Genomic DNA, 16618 nt, shown 5'->3' with positions numbered 1-16618 from the left:
TCAGTGACTAACCCTCTCCTCTCCTCTCTTCAGATCTGATCTCTGGTCTGCACTATGGACTGTAACTGTGTCAGTGACTAACCCTCTCCTCTCCCCTTCTCTCTCCTCTCCTCTCTTCAGATCTGATCTCTGGTCTGCACTATGGACTGTAACTGTGTCAGTGATTTGCTCCTCACACCTCCCGTCCCGGCTCTCTGGACCCCAGGTAACACTGGCACGGCTGCACTCCATCAAACCCTCACTGGTTGTATTCTCACTGTAGCGCTGCGAGGTGACTCCGTAGAACCGGCCTCCCTAACCTAGCACCAGAGCCAATGCTCCCTGTGGAATACCCAGCTAAGGCGTGCAGACTGAGAGCCAGCCCAGCGCCCTCGATCTCTTACCAGCATCTGCATTGCGTTCAGCTTTTGAAAACGACGTGCCAGATATATTTTGAATTGCTTTCACCTGTTCAAATGTCATCCACGCTCATTCACGCATGGGTCAAGTTTACCTGTCAGTTTGATGCAAGGTAAAGACTGTCAGAAGTCAAGCAGACTTTTCAGCTAGTGCTTTGTGGACTGTGCTATTCGGGTATAAATACATCACTCCCTATCTCACTCTCTCCTCCCCCCTCTCATCCCTCTCTCTCAGGTATAGCCTTCCCAGACTGGGCGTACAAACCCGAGTCGAGCCCGGGATCGCGGCAGATCCAGCTGTGGCACTTCATCCTGGAGCTGCTGCAGAAGGAGGAGTATCAAAACGTGATCGCGTGGCAGGGGGACTACGGCGAGTTCGTCATCAAGGACCCGGATGAGGTGGCGCGGCTCTGGGGGTTACGGAAGTGCAAGCCGCACATGAACTACGATAAGCTCAGCCGCGCACTCAGGTGAGGGGGTGGGGCTGAGGGGGTGGGGCTGCGGGGGCGGGCTTGGCCCAGGGACTTCAATACCAACTGTTAACTTCAATACCACCCGGTATAACTTATCATAACCCACCAAAAACAAAGATATGCATTAGAACACTTCAAGATTAGTCATTGATCTCCTTTATAGACCCACCTGCGTGGAAACCTCCGGGTGTGAGAATTTCAATTTCCACTCAGTAATCAGTGATAGAGAAACAACAGGCTCTCATGATGTGTGAAAATGTTAGACCGCTTTGTGCTTTAATCAGGCGTCTTAAACAACTTCTAAACAGTCTTACCATGTGCGGCTCTGTGTTCCCTTTCTCTCGCTGGTTTAAATTTTTAATTGCATGCATGTGTGGTCTATTAAAGTCATCATATTAAATTAGACAACCGCTAATGTGCTTATTTGGACAATTTTCCCCTCTTTTCAGTTCCAGTGGTTTGACTTCACACGCACGACCAATCAAAACTACAGAAGCAATGGCGTGTTTAATATCAAATCTCCTCGCTCCTGTATAGCCAGTGCTGTGTAGTTAGCCACGCTGCTGTCACGTCGTCTTATTTATAATGCAAAACTTAAACACTTTCCCATATATATATATCATTGGACTCATGGATTGTGACTTTAAGGACTGTTAAATAAAAGATCAACTTACCTGGCCAGGTTGCAGATCAACAGCAGGACAATGAACTGGGTAATCACGGCTGAACCAAAACAAAAGGACGGTGAAGCGTGTCGAGAATTGTTTTTGAACACTGTTATTTAAATATGTTCATTGTTTAACCTGTGGAAAGAATCGAGTTATTATTATTATTATTATTATTATTATTATTATTATTACTATCATAATACATTACTTACCTGTTAGCAGGAGTTTGTGTGTGTATTGGCAGCGCTTTGCAAAATGGAAGATGTTAGGCAGGCCAAATTAAAATGACCTCAAGTAACTGACACACCTGGCAGTAAGGGCGGGGCTCTCGCTATTTAACAGGTGCTCCGCAGCACAGCAAAGAAAGATGGTGATGTGATGGGCTTGAGAGAGCGGTTGTTTCAGTCCAGGGTGACGCAGCCTGAAGTAGAAAAACTCTAACACTTAAACAGACAAACAATGACAGACTGAAGGGAGAAGTAGCGGCGGCTCGTAACTATGTGTCTGTTTGGTATTTTGTGTTTACTGAATGTCTACGGAGGTCTTGTGTTGCTATGGGTTACAGCAGCGCTTCCCAAACCCGGTCCTGGACGGGGAGCCCCTGTGTGTGCTGGATTACATTTCAACTGAGCTAGACCCTGAATTGAACTGATCAGTTGATTAATTAGTGTGTGTGTGTGTGTGTGTGTGTGTGTGTGTGTGTGTGTACACGCACGCACGCACGCACGCACGCACACAGGTCAGGTTTGCAAGAAATGTCTGTATATGTATTCAGTTGAATTTGTGTCGATTTTGGCACATTAGTTCTACACACAAATAAATAATCACTAGGTTTATGTTGAAATTTAAATTCAAAGCCCATTTTTTATCCATAAAATCACGTTCAATATAGGGTGCCAAAAAAAAAACAGGTTTCTTTGACATGACAAATGAACGCGTTTATGATTAAATTCATGTATCCGTTGCTTTTTTTTTTCTAAAAATCAGTGATCCAAACTATATAGAAATGCATAAATACATCGCAGGAACGTTTAAAAATGAGCCCTCTGGAAAATATATATAGGAAAGAGACTTACACGAGAGAGAGGAGTTGTTGTTATTCCAACTAAAAAATCGCTTTCGTTGCCTCGACCCGGATTAATTTATATTGATTTTATAAGAACACATTAATAATGTGATAATTAAGCCTCGCTCTGGCTAAAGAGACGTTCAGACGGAACGAATTACAATCCAGTTTAATTACACTGTTTTGCCAGCCCCTGATAGCTCGTAGTCAATGCGAGGCGGCTTTTCAAAGAGGCTTTGTTTAATTGCGCGGTTTCGCGAGGCGCTTATGGCTTTCACTTATTTCTTTATCGCATTGCTGTTTGTATTTTATTTTTCCCTATTGCTTTTCCTATCACATCGAGTCATTCATATTGGAACCGTGGCCGGCTCTATTAGCCATGTCTTTGATGACTAATTATTACAAATTACCCCCGTCTTAATTGTATAATTAGGACCTGCTTTTCCGTGCCACACACACACACACACACGAGTGGGGGTGAAATAGACGTAATGACCCGATTAAGAGAAGGACGCTTTTAGAAAAGAATTTGCTCACATTTTGCCGGGAACCCTTCGCGCCCGTTCTCTTTTCGGTCCCAGTACAGCGCTCAAACATTCAGCCAATAAGCTGACTCGAACTGAGGCGTGGTGGTCCGGTGGTTAAAGAAAGTCTTGAAAGAGTCTTGTTACCAGGGTTCAAATTGCTGAGCAAGTCACTTCACCTCCTTGTGCTCCGTCCTTCCGATGAGACGCAAAACAAACCAGCTCCTATTGGAAGTGACTCTGCAGCAGCAGTTGTTGATGATGCAGAGTTCACCCGTCTCTGTAAGTCGCTTTGGGTAAAAGCGTCTGATAAATGATTTATTCATTATAATAATCATGTTGAACGGCTTGGCTGTGAGATAAAGGGCCACAGACAGTCTTTTTCAAAGTGTTCCCAAGCAGTCTTCAATTAACTCCATTTTTTTAAAGGAGAGCACAATTGCAGCTAAATGGTACAGAATGGAAACACCCCGAGAGCGCGCACCCCCAGAACGTGGATAGTTTTTTTTTTTTTTTGGGGGGGGGGGTTCTAGTTTTGTTGAATTAAGAGGCGTCTTATCCTCATTAATAAAAAAAAAAGGTAGGGATCATTTAAAAACGGAATAACAGTTTTGAAAACATGCCCCCTAGTATTGAACCGGTTCCCTCGATGTACACAAATGAAAAATAGTTCATCTGTATATCTTGGTAACGTCCTGGTTTGATCAATTTTAATCAGCGGTGTAGTCCCAATTCTAAAGACACCGCCACTAAAATATAAAAAATATCAAACTGTTATTATTATTATTATTATTATGATGATTTATTATTATTTGCTTTGAGATTCTGCGTCATGAAAGGCGCTATATAAATAAAATACAATTATATATATATATATATATATATATATATATATATATATATATATATATATATATATATATATATATAGATAGATAGATAGATAGATAGATAGATAGATAGATAGATAGATAGATAGATAGATAGATATATATTTCTCAATTTCTTCAACGACTACAGTAAAGTAAGTCGTGTCGAATCGGGGTGGGTTCGGGTTCGGGTTCGGGTCCGGTTTCACGGCGCTGACCGCCTGCTCTCCCCCTCCTTCCTCTCTCGCAGGTATTACTACAACAAGAGGATCCTTCACAAGACCAAAGGGAAACGCTTCACCTACAAGTTCAACTTCAGTAAAGTGGTGCTGGTGAACTACCCGCTGCTCGAGATGGCCAACTCTCCCTTTCTCCTGGGCCAGAACCACTTCAACTCGGCCGCCCAGGACTGCGGGCCCGTCACACCGGAGGTGAGCGGCAATAATGCCCACGCGCGCGTGTATTATTCACCCGTGGCATGCCCACGCGCGTTTTATGAAACAAGCAAAGCTGCTTTGTTTATGTAACTAGATTCAGTCCGGCAAAAAGGTATTGCATAGGGAAAATTTTGGCTTTTGAGGCTAGATTTAAAAATAAACAAATAGAACTGTTGTAAACATATTTACTTCCAAAGACATTTTTTATGGATAATGCGCGTAGGATTAAAGGTGCTGTATTAACATACTGGAATTTTGGTTATTTCTGATATAGGATTTATAACGACACAGGTACCGTTTCCCCCCCTTCCTAATCTCCTCTCCTCTCTCTTCTCTCTCTCAGTCTCTCCAGACTCTCTTCCCCCGGCTCCCAGAAGCCAGCAGCAGGGAGCTCCGCAACACCCTGTTCGAGCGAGCGCTCCCGGGATCAGACTCGGACAAGCTGCGGCTGGACGCGGCGTTCCCCTTCCTGGGATCAGGTGCGTGTCATGTGGAAATGAGTGACCCCCCCCCCCCCCAGCAGTGACGTGTGAAGGTTCCGTGAGGAGGAACGTGTGTGCGTGCCGGTGTTGCGTCATTACGCTCTCAGAGATGTGGATGGGTTTTAGGGTTAGTGCAGGTCACGCTGACAATACGAATCTGCTCCGCGTTGTAAATGAACGCAGACTCCGACACCCGCCTCTTCACCTCAAGCACCCGAGCCCCGGTCAGTGCCAGTGCAGGATACGCGCTACTTCGAGTAACACACGATGTATAGTTTCTTAGGTGGTATAGTTTCCATTTGATATTTTGTTTGAATGTAGGAATGCCTCAATACGTTGAATGGTATTGAGGCTGCCCTCCTCTCCTCCTCTTCTCTGCCCCCCCTCTCTCACCCCTCTTCCCTTCTCTCTCCCTCTCCCCCTCTTCCCCCCTCCCTCTCTCTCCCCACTTCCCCCTCCCTCTCTCTCTCCCCCTCTTCTCTCCCCCCTTTTTCTCCCTCTCTCTCTCCCCCTCTTCCCCCTCTCTCCCTCTCCCCCTTCTCCCTCTCCCCTCTTCCCCTTCTCTCTCTCTCTCCCCCTCTCTTTCTCCCTCTTCCCCCTCTCCCTCCCTCTCCCTCTCCCTCTCCCCCTTTCTCTCTCTCTCTCTCTCTCTCTCTCTCTCTCTCTCTCTCTCTCTCTCTCTCTCTCTCTCTCTCATCCCTATCAAGTCGACTCTGTCCTAATGAAGTCCAGGTCTGTGTATGGCCTCTGGTGTCTATTAGAAGTGTGTTGTTAAGCAAGCACACACAGCGCTGCCCTGTGATTCAATATTCATGTGGCTCCCAGGCTTCTATTTAATAGGACTCCACTGCAGAATACACCAGCAAGACCTTAACCCTTCACAGCCCTTCTCTGTCTCTGTCTTTTCTTTTGGATTTTTCCGCCCCATGCTTTTCTCATGGTTATATTGTGCATTTAGCACAGTTTCCCATAATTTAGATCTTTTATTTAACATCATGTAATCTATTTCGCAAATAAAGTCTACCGGAAGCCATAATAGTAGGAGAATAGTATTTCATGTTCTATATATTAAAGTAACATTATTCCAGCAGATTTCATTCGACTTCATGAATTATTCCGCACGTTTCTGAATAATGTTCTGTGTGTTCTCGGCTCCCCTCACCTCTGCCCTCTTCTCTCCACAGCCGGACCCTGCTACTCCAAACCCCCCGGCCTCGTCTCCCCTTACGGACGCACCCCTCCTTTCTCCGAGTACCCCTGGAACTTTAACCCCTACCTTCCTGCCGCCTTCTCCCTCAACAACCCCAAACTACCCCCCAGCTCCCTCTACCCCCCCTCACTTCTACCCCAGCCCCCTCCACAGCTCCCTCTCCCAGCTCCCCAACCCCTTCTCCTCTCTCCTCCCCAGCGCAGACAGCTTGGAGAGAGCAGGAGGAGGAGGAGGGACCCAGGGCAGCGTGGGGGTGGGTGGGCTAGCCAGGCTGTGCCTCCCTTCCTACCCAGCGGGGCTAGTCCTGGGACGAGGGGCTGAGGCGGGGGAGCGGCAGGCTCCTGTGGCCCCCAGGGGACGAGTAGAGAGCCCAGGAGCCAGGGGAGTGAAGGAGGCCCCCGGCTCTGATTCCGATCTGGAGATTACAGATCTCAGCGAGTGCAGCTCAGAGAACGAGGGGGAGGCTTGCGATTTCGGGGTGGAACCCAGGCTGACCCCTCCCAGCGCCGGCCGTGCCCCCCAGGGAAAGGGAGGGGCGTCTCCGGCTCTCACGCAAGCTCACAAATTGACAGGACCCCCCGTTGACCCCCCCAGCATCGTCCAAGCAGTGTGTGGATCCCCTGGCCATTAGCATTGCCTCGAGGAGTTAATGGACTGGCTGAGTGTCTGTCTGTCTGTCTGTCTGATCTGCTGGACGCTTTTTCACTTGTGAGCTGGAGGTGGCCCATCCGTTCCTGTGATTATTTTTTTTTTACAGTAGAATTAAATGTGCATGCCGAGTAAGTGGCTTCAAAAAGACAAGTGTCCCCGGTAACGTTTTCAATGAACCGCTGCACATTCCCGATGCATTCCCACAGGAATCCCAGCTGCATATTTATAACAGTGGGGCAATAACAGCGGAGCCGCTTCATTCATACTCTCTTACTCGCCCAGCACGGGATTGTGAGCCGTGTTCATTCACAAGGAATGGCTTCAGAACTCGGAGGAGAAGCGCAGGCGATATTCAGGTGGCATTCCTGTGGGATTCAGACAGGAATTCATTTGGAGTCTGTGGCTGTTATTTTAAAGTTTTACCCAAGCGTGATTTTAATATAGAGCCATCTAGTTTTCTTTTGTATTGCTGGCAATGCACTAGCTGTGCACTAGATGGCGCTGTTACAAAGCCCCCTTGCCTGATCTAGGCTGGGTTACACATGTCCACAGCAGGCAGGCAGCCAGCACTAAACCTGCCTCGTTCAAAGAATTCACAGCCTTTGAGTAACTGCAATAAACGCCATTCCGAATGTTTGCAAACTTCACAAACGGGTGAGGTGGAGGGCAGCTAACAAAACTACAGAACCTGCTTTTCTGACGCCACTCAAGTGTTTTAACCCGTTAAGTGCCACTGTCCTCATTCCCCCCCCCCCCAAATTTAGTAATGCCCAATTATTTTTAGGCTCAGCTGTCCTCCGAAGCGTGTGCCGTCAGCCGACAGCTTCTTTTACACACTGCAGACTCACCGTGCATCCACCCGGAGCTACAGCATTGGAGGACAACGCAGCTCTGGGCAGCTTACAGGCAAGCCCGCAGGTGTCCGGCCTGACCACAGGGGTCGCTGATGCGCAGTGAGCCAAGGACACCCTGGCCGACCTATATATATATATATATATATATATATATATATATATATATATATATATATATATATATATATATATGTATGTTATAAAGATGCTCCTGTCTCTTTACACTTCTCACTTTTGGAATGTATCAAATTACAAACCTCTACGTTTTGTTCAGATGTTTCTTTCAAGTCAAATGTATTTGGTACTTAATGGGTTAAAAACCTCTTTATTAAAACTCTCAATAGAGCTCTCAGAATCCTGTCTGAACTCGACAGCAGGTACACCACAGTGCGTAAGCATTAACCGATCCCCCTCCAAGCGCAACACTAGTCTGCCCCCTGGTGGATGCAAGAAATACTGCATCTGCTTTACTTACAGCGCCTTTCTGTTCTGTCTTCTCTACATGGTGTTAAATATTGTAAACATGTTAAAATTTTAAAACGTTTAAATAAAGATTTAATGAACTAAAAAATAAAATCTGTTTTCAGGTTAGTATTGTGTATTCCTGTGTGTTATAATAATAGTACGTGGTGTTCAAAAAAAAATAAAAAAATAAATAATATTAACAGTAATAATAAATAAATACATTTGAGATAAAAATCTTTTTATTGTAGATACACTTTATTGAAATACCTTCTTGTGTCAAATGCCATCGCTGTATGCCATTTTAAAAGCATTTCTCTGTAAATATATATTGTAATAAAAAAATTTAAGAAAATCTCTTCAAAAGCAATAAAACCGTGTGTTTAAAGCCAGTGGCTGGAGTCTGGTTTTTAATACATGCAAATCTTCCATGCTTTGAATGGGCGGTAACACTTTCCATTAGTGTCTCTAGTGACTGCGTATTTACATTGTAATTACTGAGTAAATACAGTGTGCTGACGCATCATTACAACGTTATTATGCATAGTAACAATGTGCTTAACGTGGACATCTTTTTGCCTGATACAGCCCTAACTCTTTTCTGATACAGTTGTATACTTACATATACAAAACATATTTCCACGTTAAGCTATTACTCTCTGTGGGTGCAACCAACCGCTAACTACCATCTATTACAAGGTTACCAGGTGCCTTCTTCCCCATACACTCTGGCACGTGTCTTCTCACTCGCTATTGTAAGCCTAAGGCCAGGTGGAGTTACCTTGGCAACTCCACTGATGTCAAAGTCCCCCCGCAGCACACTGGATGAACATCACCAACGCACCTTTGTTCGCGGGAGTGCCAATGCATTTCCCCTCAGCGACGCACGGAGCGCAGGATCGATTGCACATGGAGTTTAAACAGCTGCCTAACGCCTTTGTTCATTTTAAAAGGGTTACGTTTCCAGTCATATTTGCTCTGCTAAAAAAATTCTCCAGCGCTGAGAGAGATGCTGGTTTTGAAAGTACAATTATATATAATCTATGATATATCTAAAAACAGAACAAAGGCAATAAACATGATAGATAGAAGGAAGGAAAGCAGGAAAAAAAGATTGTCAGATTTGCTAGGTGTGTAGAAACTGTCTGACTTCATTTTTTGGGACTAATGCTTCAGAAACAAACAAAAAAATCACATCAGCTAAGGCAATGACTCCCTCTAGTGACTAAGAGAGTGTACGGTTCTGGGCTAGCTCAAGTTGAAAACTGAACTGCTCTCTCCCTCCCTCCCTCACCCCCCTAAGAGAAAGGGGGCTCCCTCCAGTCCAGGGCAGACTTGAGGCACAGAGACTGAGCTGCTCCCTCCCTCACCCCCCTAAGAGAAAGGGGGCTCCCTCCAGTCCAGGGCAGGTTTGAGGCACGGAGACTGAACTGCACCCTCCCTCCCTCACCACCCTAAGAGAAAGGGTGCTCCCTCCAGTCCAGGGCAGACTTGAGGCACGGAGACTGAACTGCTCCCTCCCTCCCTCACCCCCCTAAGAGAAAGGGTGCTCCCTCCAGTCCAGGGCAGGCTTGAGACATGGAGACTGAACTGCACCCTCCCTCCCTCACCCTAGTTAAAATTAAGAAGACACCAAACACAGTTGGAAAAAAAAAACACATATTTTCTTTATACATTTTTTAATTTTTTTTTTAAAAACACGATTACAGCGTACCTGGTTCCTCTTTTTTTCAGATTTTTTTTCCATATATTTTTTATAAATTGCATTTACATATCCGTCATAGCAAAATACACAGTACAATTCCGTTCAATAGCAAACAGGGACAGAGCAAAAACAGGATTCATTATTTTTTTTCTTTATATAAAAAAGAGATAATCCATAATTGGCATTAAAACAGAAAAAAACAGCAACAATAACTCAACAATAAGGCAGCTATTTTCTAGTCTCTGTATATAGATGACGGTGCGCGCGTTCCTACCCAAAAAAATAATACATACATCGTTGAAGCTTAACCGTGTGGTGAGCGGATTATAAAACTGTCATCAATACACGTATTACAGTAATAATAATAATAATAATAATAATAATAATAATAATAATAATAATAATGAGTTCTGTTCGCAAAAAAAAATGCAGTTCCGTCAGAATTCGTAAAGATTTTGTCACGTTCTAAAGAAAAACTGAAAAAGTCTTTCAAATAAACACTTGTAATGGACTTTGGTTTTAAAATTAAACTGCCCGAAATGGAAGCCTCACACTCCTCCTCCTCCTCCTCTCCCTCTCCTCCCTCCTCCTCCCTCTCTCCTCCTCCTCCTCCTCCCTCTCCTCCTCCTCCTCCTCTCCTCCTCTCCCTCTCCTCCTCCTCCTCCTCCTCCTCTCCCTCTCCTCCTCCTCCTCCTCTCCCTCTCCTCCTCCTCCCTCTCCTCCCCCCTCTCCTCCCTCTCTCTCTCTTCCTCCTCCCTCTCCCTCTAAAAGTACGACAGAGCGTGCTTGAAATGAAACTGTTGAACTCGGGTAATAATTTGCCTCCGTTTTTCTTTTTGAAATGCTCGATTGGGAATGAAAGGAATAATTCCTAAAGGAGATGCGTGTGGGTCGAACAACAAACTTCGCTTCTAGTGAATCTATCCTGCTTTTAAAAATAATAAATACAACGAATACAAATAAATAAACTGCCTGCCCTTTCATACAAAATAAAAGACAATTAAAATACAAATCGAAGTGATCTGCGAACAGAACTCCACAGTTTTGGCGTAATGTAATTCTCTTTGGTCCCACTATGTTTTCTTGCTAAAGCAATAATCATAATACACAGCTATAATAATAATAATTATAATAACAACACCACCCGTATCTTAAAACTAAAACAGAACCAATAAAAGGCTTCAGAAGCACTATGAATAATATATATATATTTTTTTCTATTTGAAATATCTGGAGTTGCCACTGCAGAGAGGTGAGTGGGTTTGGGGATGTGAAGGGGGAAAAGATCAGAGCCCAAAAGCAGGCAACTGCTGAGGATAGGCGCTGGAAGAAAGTGTGTGCGTGTGCGTGTGCGTGTGCGTGCGTGACACAGAGAAGACCGTTCATTCTATTGCAGTCTATGCCCTCCTTATTGGAACAGCACAATAGAGGCCTCTAAATAAATCTGCTGTGTTATTACACATTTTTTTATTTTTTTATTTTGGCAATTCAGTACGTGTGTGACTCGTCATGCGTTTTGAATTCTGAGACAGAAAGGCGAGAGAGAGAGAGAGAGAGAGAGAGAGAAGGGGGGAGGCATTCATTTTGGCAATACTTGTGACTTCACAATAAATGAATGACTTTTTAATTTGAGAGAGAGAGCGAGAGAAAACGAGGAGAGGAGGGGAATAAGATTATGGAAATGTCAAAAAAGTAGAAAGTGACAAAGTGGAGAAAAAAATGTGTGTGTGTGTGTGAGAAAGTGCTGGACTTTGGGAAATGTATGGACCCCCTTCCCCCTCCTCACACACCCCCCCCCAACACTGCGCAGGCACTTCAATACAGTAACAAAGAAGGTACATCAAAAATAAATTCAAATACAAAAGTCAACCCAGTTCTCTATATATCCAGCATGTCTGACAGGACAATAACAGACTTTCCTCCTAGACATTCTGCAGCCTCTTTCTCACTCACTTCCTCTCAACCTTCTGTGCTAATTCCACCCTTAAAACCGACGAGAACAGAAACGGCAATCGCAGGAAAAACAGCTAAAGAAATAATGAATGAACCAGAGAAAAACTCAAATCAGAACAGACCGTCCCATCTCGTTTATTTAGAATCTCCTTCCTTCCTTCCTTCCTGTGCTCTGTGTTGTTTTTGTTTTTTTTTACAGTTTCCCTTTTTTGGAATATAAAAGATCTTTCAAAGTGTGTAATTAAAAGGGTTTTCATTAGCAAGGGTGTTTGGCCAGAAGGTGAATGCTTCAACCAGCGCCTTCATCAGCGTTATTGAAACTAAACTGAGTCAAGCAGACCAGCGTTTGGGCTCTAGTGCCTTCATCAGTGTGATTGACACTAGAAGAGACCGAGTCAAGCAGACCAGCGTTTGGGCTCTAGTGCCTTCATCAGTGTGATTGAAACTAGAAGAGACCGAGTCAAGCAGACCAGCGTTTGGGCTCTAGTGCCTTCATCAGTGTGACTGAAACTAGAAGAGACCGAGTCAAGCAGACCAGCGTTTGGGCTCCAGTGCCTTCATCAGTGTGATTGAAACTAGATGAGACCGAGTCAAGCAGACCAGCGTTTGGGCTCTAGTGCCTTCATCAGTGTGATTGAAACTAAACTGAGTCAAGCAGACCAGCGTTTGTGGATCTTGTTTTTCTCGGGATAACACAAGCTGGAGGAGACAGCAAGGAACGAGTTTATTCTAAATCTAACAGTTAACAGTTAAGGCACAATGGTTTGGAATCGTCACACGTTGCATAGTCTAGAGTCCAGAGACAGGGGAGGGAGGGGCTAACTGAGAAGGGGTGGAGCTTGTGATAATAAACGTCTCGAGGGAAAATGAGTTTCAGCAAAAATACTGTATTTACATAACCAGGGGATTCTTTAGTTTAGGAATGGGAAGGGGGGTTATAATGCGAAGGGGAGGGTATTAGAATGGAATGAGGAGGGGCTACGACAAGAAGGTTATAGGAAATGGGAGGGGGGTATAGTGGAAAGGGGAGGAGTTATAATGGAAAGGGGAGGGTATTATAATGGAATGGGGCGGGGCTATAACGGGAAGGGGAGGGGTTATATTGGAAATGGGAGGGGCTATAACGGGAAGGGGTGGGGTTATACTGGAGATGGGAGGGGTTATAATGGAAAGGGGAGGGGTTTTGTGCAAGCTCATTTTTTTTGGCCTCAAATCTGGTTTTCCCTTTTCAGAAAACAAAATCCCTTCCCTTCGTTGTAACAGGTGAAACTTTGGCTTTGAAATCTCCCGCCCTGTCTCTCTCTCTCTCTCACACACACACACACACACACACACAGGTTATAAACAAGTGGAAGAAATTCACACACGCACACAGTGTCCAAACTCAGTGTTTGCAAACATGTGATTTGCACACTCACACAGACGCACAAGTCCCTCACACACCCACATTCAAGCACGCATTTTCTCTTTAATTGCTTTAAAATCCCTTCTCTCCAGCTCCTTTCTCCTTCCTCATTAAAATCATTCTCTCTCGTTCTCCCTCTCCTTTCTGTCGCTCTCTCACTCGTTCTCTCTCTTCCTCTCCTCTCTTTGTCTTTCTTCTCTCGCTGTTTGCGACCATCAGACACCAAGGCAGCACTTCAATTCAAGGCAGCAGAGTTGAGCACAGAGAAACGGATTGAGTGTGAGGGGGCTGGGGAAGCTCAGTGTGTGCGTCCAGGCACTGCTAATCAATCACCCATGCCTCTCTCTCTTCAACCTGCAACGAGACAGAGTGGGTTAGACCAGATTAATCAATCCAAAAACAACCAGAGAGATTGAAGCAGTTATTATCAACCAGTCATTTAGCAGACGCTTTTATCCAAAGCGACTTTCAGAGGCTAGGGGGGGTTAACTATGCATCATCAACAACTACTGCTGCTGCTGCAGAGTCACTTCCAATAGGACCTCGTTTGTTTGTCTTATCCAAAGGACGGAGCACAAGGAGGTTCAGTGACTTGCTCAGGGTCACACACAGAGTCAGGGGCTGAGCTGGGATTTGAACCTCCTGGTAGCAAGCCCTTTTCTGATTCAGTGGAATGTTAGTGTCTGTCTGTCTGTCTGTCGTACACACCTCTCCCTGGTTCTTGCTCCTCAGTAGCTGTGCTGGGACATGGCGAACTTGGAGAGACCGTCCTGCAATCTGTGATACTCCTCCTCAATAATCTGAGAGAGAGAGAGAGAGAGAGAGAAATAAATAAATAAAAATCGCTGAAAATCCGAGACCATTCACACTGACCCAATACAATAAACAAGATTAAAATCATCCTCATCTGAGCTGTACTAGTGTTTCTGTGTTAGCTGGAGTGGTCTTAGATCTCACACTAGTACTGGCAGTACTGGAAGCAGTTCTAGGAGTCTAGTACAGTGAGAAATGGTATCTTTTAAGAAACTCACACACAGTTGCAGGTGTTCAGACAAGAAGTCTTTCTATACTGAAAGAAACTCAATAAATTCAAACGGCAAACGTCTGACAAAAATACTTTTTTTACTTTGAAGGCACAGAGAAAGACTTCTAGTCAAAATGTTAGTCATTGAATTTACACTGAAGACAATGAGAAAGGCTTCTAGTGGAAACGTTAGCTGTTGAATTTACACTGAAGAAGCTGAGAAAGGCTTCTAGTGGAAACGTTAGCTGTTGAATTTACACTGAAGACGCTGAGAAAGGCTTCTAGTGGAAACGTTAGCTGTTGAATTTACACTGAAGACAATGAGAAAGGCTTCTAGTGGAAACGTTAGCTGTTGAATTTACACTGAAGACGCTGAGAAAGGCTTCTAGTGGAAACGTTAGCTGTTGAATTTACACTGAAGACGCTGAGAAAGGCTTCTAGTGGAAACGTTAGCTGTTGAATTTACACTGAAGACGCTGAGAAAGGCTTCTAGTGGAAACGTTAGCTGTTGAATTGCTCCCGTTTCTCTCAGCGGTTCTGAATTCATCCATCGCTCGTTTACCTTGAGCTGTTGGATCTGCCGCTCCAGACTCTCCATGCGCCGCCCAACTTCCTGCGCCTGGTCATGTGACAGGATGAGAGGGGTGCTGATAGACTCCTCCCCTTCCCCTCCACCGGGCTCACTGTCGGCTGGGGCTCCCCCTAGTGGAGGGAGGAACACAGGACACGTGAATCTCACACACCACACCCACAGAGCCTACATTTATAGGCATGGCTCAGCTTTCTTTTGTGGGGAACACTAAAATAACAGCTGCAAATTCCTAATGAATTCCCGGGTGAATCCCAGAGGAATAACACGTGAATGCCTTCAGCGATTCCTCAGAGTTCTCAAGTCATTCACTTTGAACCTGGAGACAATTATGTTAAAACGAGGCTGGGCAAACGTGGGCATGCAGATACCAACACTAATAAGACACTAAACCAACAAGCAGACGAGAACTTGAAGCACATATAGATAGATAGATATAGATATAGATAGATATATGGGAGTTGCTGTGAATCAAGGGCAGTGCATTGGGTTTAGTAACAAAAATGAAGTCCCTCTTCCTTAATGATAAGATCCGGTATGTTTTTGGGAGGGCGCACTCACCTGCTGACTGACTGCTCCCACGCTCCTCCTCTCTCCTCCCATTCTCTACAGGCTCCTCCTCTTCACCCCTCCCCTCGCTCCCTTCATCCTCCGGGCTGGGTGCATGCTGGGTACCCTCTGGGGGGAGCACCACTTCCTCAGAGAGGCAGATGCTGCCCACCAGCATCCTCTTCAACAAGAGCACTGAGAGGGGTAGGGAGGGAGAGAGAGAGAGAGAGAGAGAGAGAGAGAGAGAGAGAGAGAGAGAGAGTGTGAGAGGGGGAGAAAGAGAGGGGGGGAGAGAGAGTGTGTGTGAGAGAGGGGGAGAGAAATGCGAGTGAGAGAGCGCGAGAGAGGGGGAGAGGAGTGCGAGAGAGGTGGAGAGGAGGGGGAGAGGGAGAGGGGGCATGAGAGGGAGAGAGTGAAAGGTGGAGATCAGTGCGGTGTGAGAGATGGAGGGAACAGGAGGAAGGAAGACAGGCAGAGAGGAAGTAGGATAGAGAGAGGGAGGGAGAGGAGGGGAGGGGAGAGGAGGAGGGGGGTAAAGGAGTGTTGAATACACACCGTTGTCGGGGAGGATTCCCCTCCTTACCTTCCTGCAGCGCCTCATTGGCCACCTTCTCCTGGGGGGCGTGGCTCATGCCGTACGGGTCGATGCCATTGGCTGTGAGGAAATCCACCAGCAAATGGGCTGCATTCCCCGCCTTCTCAGAGAGAGAGTCCTTCTCCTTGTCTGATAACAAGAGCAACGAACACACAGCGATCACCACCCAATAGAAAACACGCACACAGAGCACAACAGCCACTCCCATTGAAGACATGCACAGCACTCACTCACACGTCACACATGCACTGAACAAACCCACGACACGCGAGTCACTGTAACTGTCACTGAGCACGATCATCAGAACAGACCCCCAGCTCCGATCCAAAACACTCAAGAGGGGAGAACGGGGGTACAGCGTTCGTACCTGAATGATGTAGGGGTCCCTCGGGGTCTTTGACGGAGCCCCCATTCTCCGAGAGGCTGAGGGGAGAGCGAGGGCTGGTGCTGAGAGAAAGGAGAGAGGGAGGGAGGGAGATCGAGAGGCATTAGTATTATTTTTTTAGTACAGCTGCTGTATTTGTCTGTGTTTTTCTTTATATCTAAGAGCTGTGACTATATCGGCTTCATAGTAAGACAGGGTTGAATTGAGGGAGAGGGGAGGGAGGGAAAGAGGGAGATGAAGAAAGAGAGCGAGAGACAGAGGTGAAGAAAGAGAGCGAAAGATGAAGACAGAGAATATTTTAAAATATTTTTGTACACTT

At 45.6% G+C, this 16618-nt stretch overlaps 1 protein-coding gene and 1 pseudogene across 1 annotated transcript in view; one reads left to right on the top strand and one right to left on the bottom strand.

Annotated features, from left to right (window-relative positions):
* The first annotated feature begins 28 nt into the window (after nt 1-28).
* On the top strand, nt 29-7750 carry LOC117962615 (ETS domain-containing transcription factor ERF-like; annotated as a pseudogene).
* Nucleotides 7751-9749: 1999 nt separating this feature from the next.
* Nucleotides 9750-16618, bottom strand: part of LOC131731644 (rho guanine nucleotide exchange factor 1-like) — a 38309-nt gene continuing 31440 nt past the window's right edge. Inside the window, 6 exon segments of the mRNA XM_059020886.1 lie at nt 9750-13511; nt 13866-13957; nt 14744-14883; nt 15332-15514; nt 15903-16043; nt 16282-16361. Coding sequence (XP_058876869.1) covers nt 13886-13957; nt 14744-14883; nt 15332-15514; nt 15903-16043; nt 16282-16361 — 616 coding nt within the window. The 3' untranslated portion in view covers nt 9750-13511; nt 13866-13885.

The sequence above is a fragment of the Acipenser ruthenus genome, unplaced genomic scaffold, assembly GCF_902713425.1.
Source record: "Acipenser ruthenus unplaced genomic scaffold, fAciRut3.2 maternal haplotype, whole genome shotgun sequence".
Taxonomy (NCBI): Eukaryota; Metazoa; Chordata; class Actinopteri; order Acipenseriformes; family Acipenseridae; genus Acipenser; species Acipenser ruthenus.
This window is presented reverse-complemented; position numbering and strand designations above follow the sequence as displayed.